Here is a 6,891-nt window from a genome sequence, read left to right on the forward strand (position 1 = left end):
CCCCCTCACCATCGTTTCATATAACTTTGGTGATCTTCTTATTAATTCATGATCCTGAGCCTCTGTAATCATGCTGACTTTGCATGTTTTGGACCATTATAGTGGATCATAGAGGCCCATGGGCTGTCAACAGGTGCACCAGAGTAATCTATAAATAATATTGTTTTATTGGCTGACTTGCAGCACTTCTTCCATAACATTTACTTCAAGCTGTACAAGTTTTTCATTTATGTTTTTGACACATATATACACACACACACACACACACACACACACACACACACACACGCATGTGAGAATGTGACATTATACAATGATGAAGTAGTCTGTGTCACTTGAGACCGGACTGGGAATTCCACTGGTTTCTAAAAAAAGACCAGCACATAACTGGGTGGGAGGTGGATTCTTATCTGTTGCCAAAAGAAGAGGTTACACTTGACTCAGGCTTACAGGCTGCTGGCATAGCAACACACAATGGATCCACACAATGGAAGAATAAACTGTATACTAATTTACTTAACAAAGTAAGACTTATTGTTATTTATAATGTTTGCAATTCACAAGCACAAGTAGGGACAACTTAAAAAAAAAAAAACTACAAGCACGCCCTAATTCAATATACTTCTCTAAATATGTAAAGATGACAAAAAGCAGTCGGAATATGCTGTTTTAAATTTTATTTCATGTTTAGCTGCAGTAAAATATAACTTCTTAGTATGTAAAAATAACCCAAAACAAAATTACATTTCCCCCCAAACAAGCAGATGATGTGGCAACAACACCAACAGGTTTAAAACTCATTCAAAATAATCTACATAAAAGGCCAGTGTATAAGACTGAACTGGATGATACACAGTATATTAGCTGCTCAATGTCTATTCATGATACATGAATGATACCACTGAATAATTCTGTAGGTTTAACCTACTTAATTACCACCAAATACATATGGTGGCATTAGATATAATGCAAACTGGAGCTCAGAGGGACTGGAAAGTGTATTCAAGTGGTTCTGTGAAATCATTTGCTTGTTTTAAAAACATCCTGGAGCACCTGAATTACTTAAACTAAACAGAAATATAATGCCCATATTTATTTCTTGAGCCTGAAGATATCATAACAATGCTTTGTAGGATACTTGATGTGCAATTTACAGTCAAAAGCAAAAAAAAGCTAAATGATTGTGCTTATTATATCCTTCAAATGATGGGCTGATATTGTTTGTATTGAATTTGTAACTGTTTAGAAAGTGCAATAATCTTCCCTCCATCAGAAATGTTTCCATTCATGGCACCTAGTTGTATGTAAACAGTCACCTTTTGGTCCATGAGCTGGCCTGTCTACACAATTTCCTGGAAAAACCAACTAGGAAGAGCATTTTGTGCAGCTCCACATACATGTTGCTTCTGCAAGTGTTATAAATCATTCACTTTTTAATTCAGAAGTAGCCCTTTTCCTCTGGAGCTGCAAAATCCCCTCTTCATCTTATACCTGAAGTATGAGTCAGTCTGTTTTTCTTTGGCTCTTATATAAACTCCAAATTTTATATATCACATCTTCACATCTCACACTCAAAACGGAAGCGTATCCATGAAGATTTTGTCCACAATCGGTGGTGGAGGAACAAGATCTTCTAATTTAAGGTAAAAGATACGCTGGAGGCCTTGAGTGCACAGAGTCCTGAGGTCAGGCAGCTTCCCAAGAAGTTTGGACAAATAATTGGGCCGCAGCGAGTCAGAGCCGCAGCCAGAAATGTGATCTTTGAGGCAGGTGATGAGCTGGTTCTGCAAGTCCTCCACACGTCTTGGCTCCTTAAGACCATGTCGGTCTGCAGCAGAAAATAAGATACATTTTGAGTCGGTGTCAGAGTGAGCTTTATGCTTTAGTATTTTGATTGGATACATCACACAAATATCACACACTGATAGAAAAGACTGTAAACTTTGAAAGCATGACGTGACAAATCTGACTGATAGGATTCATCAAGTTTTTAATCAAATAATTTCCTCTTTTCTCAGCTTTTACTCAGCTTTAAAAAGACCACAACTCTTGGTTGAATTTGGAAACTCTTTATACAAGACATTAACTAACATTAAGTGGGATACTGCTCTGCTAAAGTGGACACACACTGGTGCAGAAACGTTAATGCTGCTACAATTCCTTGGCTTTAAATGTATCAGAATCCTTTATTGATCCCCTCACCGAAATTAAACCTGCATTGTGGTTATATTCAGTCTGCTGTGATTTCTTACATCTTCTCTGCGCTATACGTGAGGTTGTGTTACATTCTGTCAAACACCTGTTATGCCACTCTTGTGTTGTGTAACTGCCTAGAATTGTTCACACCAATGAAACCAGATTCCTTGTGCAAACAGTTGCCCTTGCTTAATAAAAATAACTCGGCTTTAAATTGGGGGGGAAAACAGTGGGTTAAAGCCTGATACCTCTACTTCTAAACGTCAATGTGTTAAATAGTGTTAAAGGATGACTGCAGCTCTTACCAGCGATTATAACCAGGGCTGTGAGACAGGAGAAGGAGGAAACGTCTAGCCTCATGCGATGGAGGCTTTGAGAAAACTCCAAGATGGAGTCGATCCAGTCCCCAAAGCCTCGGACGCACTGCGCTTTGTGAAGCACGGCCCCGTTGCAGAAGATCAGCTTGTCCATATCAGGATTGGAACTTCAAAAGAAAAGAAAAATAACAAGATAGTGTGATGATTTTATTCAAGGCATCAGCAATATCGATTTTTGAATCGAATCTTGAGCCTGAAAATCGATATCGAATCGTGACATTTTCTGAATCGTGCACCCCTAATGATAAGCATGCTGAAAGTTTTGCATGGCACTGCACTCACCGATATGCAAGACGCAAGATGAAGAGTTCGACAAAGGCAGATTCCAGCAGCAGTTCCTGGTCTTCTGAGCAGAACTCAGAGAAACCTGGGATGCTCTTCGCCCACTTCCTGATGACCTCCATGGAGGATGTGAGGAACTCGTAAAACTGTTTGATATCGCTAGCGTCCTCTTTCTGGTTTGGACTGACTTCTGTCTCATCATACTGAAATTGCAAACAGCAGAGAAGTTCAAACAGATTCATAAGTGCGTAATTAAATATTAAGGGAAAAAAACTGGGATTTTGCATGTCATTTGTTTTGTTTTGTTTTTACCTTGGAGTAATCCAGTTTCCCAATGCTGGGGTTTGAGTCGATGTGGGCTCTCACAAGTGAAGCGATCATACTCACTGGAGACACAGTGGCTGTCACGTTTTGGGCCACTTTAGGCTTTGAAGGCAGGCGGCCTCTTCGTCCTTTCAGGCTGTCTGTTCTCACAACTGGAAAAATTGGTGACATCAAATGTTACTTTCAGTTCAGCATTACCATCCTAATTCTAAACCAATCATTTGGATATGTACTGAACTCACCTTCCTTCACCATGCCCACAACAAGACACTTCTGGTAACGGCAGAACTGGCATCGATTCCGCCTCCTCTTGTCCACAGGACAGTCTTTGTTGGCAAGGCAAACATACTTGGAATTCTTTTGTACTGTACGCTGTGAAATAAAAAGAAGAATTACTCCAAACCTGTTTCAAACAATCATTTAACATTCAAACAGTCGTCTTTGCATGGAAATAGATGAATGGGCTGCATAGACAAGTCAGATCCTATACCTTGAAAAACCCTTTGCATCCCTCACAGGTGCGAACCCCATAGTGCTGACAGGAGGCGTTGTCCCCACACACGGCACAGCAGCCCTCATTTCCACTGGGACTTTTTAACTTGGGTGATGAGCTCCCATCCAGCTGTTCAGTGCCATCCAGGCTACACGCTTGCTCCATCACCAAGGTGGGGAAGGTCAATGCAGAGGGGTTAGGGTGGGTCGAAGTGAAAGGATTCTGCTCTCGTGAGTGTGGTTGACCCAAATGGGACATATCCTCCACAGAACCAAAAGTGAAGAAAGAGGGCTCTTGTGGCACTGAGTTGTCCTCTGCTGCCCAGTACCCTGGACTGGGTGAGTATGGCCCAAAGGCTGAATCCCACTTGGAATTGGACGCATGCTGACTCTGGAACCGGGGGGTTGAAGGAGATGAGGTGGATGCGGAGCTGCCAAAATAGTCGGACCCACCAGGGGACACTGCCTCGTCAGGGTAACTCAGCGTGAATGCTCCAGGGTAGCAGCCATAAACCTGTAGGTCATCCAGCTTGAAAGGGGTCTCCTGGCCCGGCGACGGAGTGATGTGGGCAGGGGCTGCAGTGAACTGACATGAATAAGCGTCAAAGTCACCCACGCAAGTGTCCACCAGGGAGCTGATGCTTGGCAGGGATGGAGCAGAGAGGTGGTCTCCTGGGCTGCTCGTATCCACAGCAAGCCTGGAGAGAAAGTCTGTGCTCTGAAGCTCCGAGCTGCCAGGGCTGTTCTCGTAGAGCTGAGATCCATGCTGAGGGTGTATGCAAGTCATGGCTGCAAGACTGAAAAAGACATAATCAACAATATTAAAGCCAAACTGATTTTTAAGTTTATTTGGAACACTCAAGCCATGGCCTGTTAGGGGTCCCTAGGGCAGGAATGAGCATCTGGGCCCTCTTTTACTACCTGTGCACAGTATTCATGTGCTGAAATTTAATACATTTTAAAAGTTATATAAAATGTTATATAACCTAATTTAGGTTGCCCTACAGTTGCCACACAGTGGACTTCGGGGGTCCCCTGGCGTTGTGGGGGCCCTGGTGCAGTTGCCTACTTGGTAATCCAGCCTTGCCTTAAGAAAGACATACTGCATATACTTCATGAGAAAACCTAGAATGTGCCGTGCTCTTCATAGCAACAGTCGTAAACCATTGTGTCATGTATTAGTACTATGTAGTAAATATGGTCAGCTGCTCATGCCGGAGAGTACAGTATGTGGGCGTTGACTTTCAGACAGGGGCTCAATGACAACACATGAGGCACATGTTAAACACTTGGATGGCAAAAAACTATATATTTTGCGTATTGATATCACACTAGTCATACTGTTCATACTGTTTATATCTTGACACATCCATACCTTCTACTTTATTGTATTCTATTTTTATTCTAGATATCACGATTTATTCTGTATATTACTTTGCACTTTACTGCTTTTGACACGTCTGGTTAGATGCTAATACTGCATTTTAGTTGTCTCTGTCCTTGTACTGTGTGTAATGACAATACAGTTGACTCCAATTAGATCAGGAATAGAATCAGGTTTATTGCCAAGAAGGTTTTCACACACAAGGAATTTGCCTTGGTGTTTCGGTGCATAACAATAGGCTATAGACTACACAGTAAGAGAAAATAAATATATAAAGCAAGTCAAACGTCAACACACATAAATATAGAACAGGTTTTACTATAAAAATATGAAAAAATATTTAATAAATACAATATATTCGTTTTAAAATGAAACAACTGTACAGTTTTGTGCAAGAATGAGTAAAATATTGAGTAGGCCTATATAGTCACCTATATAGACACCTGTAGCGTCAATACAACTTCACTTTGCTTTCTGCTTAATAAATGGGAACGGGGCGGCTGCTTTCTCTTCCATTTAAACTCATTGTAAAGCCCATGTGTCGGATGTGACATTTAAAAAAAAATGGAGTTTCCGCATTCAAGAGTAGGCCTACTATATTACAAAAATAAAAATAAATATTTCTTACCTGTTGGGCCCGTTTACAAGTGTTTTGAACTGTCTGTATTCCACAAACAACTGTCAGTCATCTTCAGTGTTTCCCAGCTGAGGAGCAAGTCCCTGCGCGCTTACATCTCTGCAACACTTTTATACTATCCGAGTTATTCTACCCATGACGCCAGAGAAAGAGTTCCATACATGGGCGGTGGGCGGGGAGATTTCCAGGCTCCGGCCAATCATAGCGCGCGTTCGAGAGAATAGACGTTCGATGACGCACTCCAGGATTCCGTTGACGCGCGAATGGTGAAGAACCGCAGCATTGTCCTCCCCACACGTTCTCTTTATGCATCCATGCCCCACACACACACACACACACACACACACACACACACACACACACACACACACACACACACACACACACACACACATACACACACACACACACACACATAAATACAACTCAATAAAGCGGAATATGATATAATATTTTTGAACAGGCTGACACACCGCCAATACAGTACGTTTTGCTGATAAACTGGAAAATTATTTTATGATTTATAAACAGGAAGTCACAGTAGTTTAGACGTTTTTCGATTTATAGGTGGGAAAGCTATTTTTAATTTATATTGCACAGAGAGTGTGAAGAACAAGAGGTTAATGGGGCAGAAACAGGTTACTTAATCCAGCCATGTGCAATCAATCCAATTATTGTACTCATGATAATACTACTACTACTACTACTACTACTACTATTAATAATAATAATAATAATAATAATAATAATAATAATAATATTTCTAAAACTTGTACTATTAGATTATTTTACATGACTTTTATCCAAAGCGACTTACAATTGCTATATATGTCAGAGGTTGCACGCCTCTGGAGCAACTAGGGGTTGAGTGTCTTGCTCAGAGACACATTGGTTGATGTATCGCAGTGGGATTCAAACCCACCAAACACCAAAAGCATGTGTCATATCCACTGTGCCATTACCACCCCTTTAGACAGTCAGACGTCCTAATTGAAGGTCTTTCTAAAGGTAATAGTTGTGGTGTATTGCAGCATTGTATACTAGATAAGATAGATAAGTACTTTATTGTCATTATACTACTGCTGTGCAAGACAACAATGCAACAAAACTTGTGTTGGCACTCCCTAATATTAAAAGAAATATAAAAGAAAATCAAAATAAGCTTATTGTGCAAATAAACAACAAACAAGCAATAAATA

General features: G+C 40.8%; 1 protein-coding gene across 1 annotated transcript; it reads right to left on the reverse strand.

Moving 5' to 3' along the window:
• Nucleotides 1-662: 662 nt before the first annotated feature.
• On the reverse strand, nucleotides 663-5,796 carry nr4a1 (nuclear receptor subfamily 4, group A, member 1). Its single transcript, XM_078255675.1, has 7 exons — nucleotides 5,684-5,796; nucleotides 3,670-4,468; nucleotides 3,422-3,551; nucleotides 3,168-3,331; nucleotides 2,856-3,058; nucleotides 2,502-2,680; nucleotides 663-1,828 (listed from the first exon to the last, which is right to left on the reverse strand). The coding sequence occupies exons 2-7, from the start codon at nucleotides 4,456-4,458 to the stop codon at nucleotides 1,572-1,574; spliced, it is 1,722 nt and encodes a 573-aa protein (XP_078111801.1). The 5' UTR covers nucleotides 4,459-4,468; nucleotides 5,684-5,796; the 3' UTR covers nucleotides 663-1,571.
• Nucleotides 5,797-6,891: the final 1,095 nt, after the last annotated feature.

The sequence above is a fragment of the Sander vitreus genome, chromosome 7, assembly GCF_031162955.1.
Source record: "Sander vitreus isolate 19-12246 chromosome 7, sanVit1, whole genome shotgun sequence".
Classification (NCBI taxonomy): domain Eukaryota; kingdom Metazoa; phylum Chordata; class Actinopteri; order Perciformes; family Percidae; genus Sander; species Sander vitreus.

Coding starts and splice junctions, on each gene's coding strand:
- nr4a1 (XM_078255675.1), bottom strand. CDS start 4,458: ATGACTTGCATACACCCTCAGCATGGATCTCAGCTCTACGAGAACAGC. Junction 3,552..3,669: donor GATGCAAAGGGTTTTTCAAG/GTATAGGATCTG, acceptor TTTATTTCACAG/CGTACAGTACAAAAGAATTC. Junction 2,681..2,855: donor ATCTTGCGTCTTGCATATCG/GTGAGTGCAGTG, acceptor TTTCTTTTGAAG/TTCCAATCCTGATATGGACA.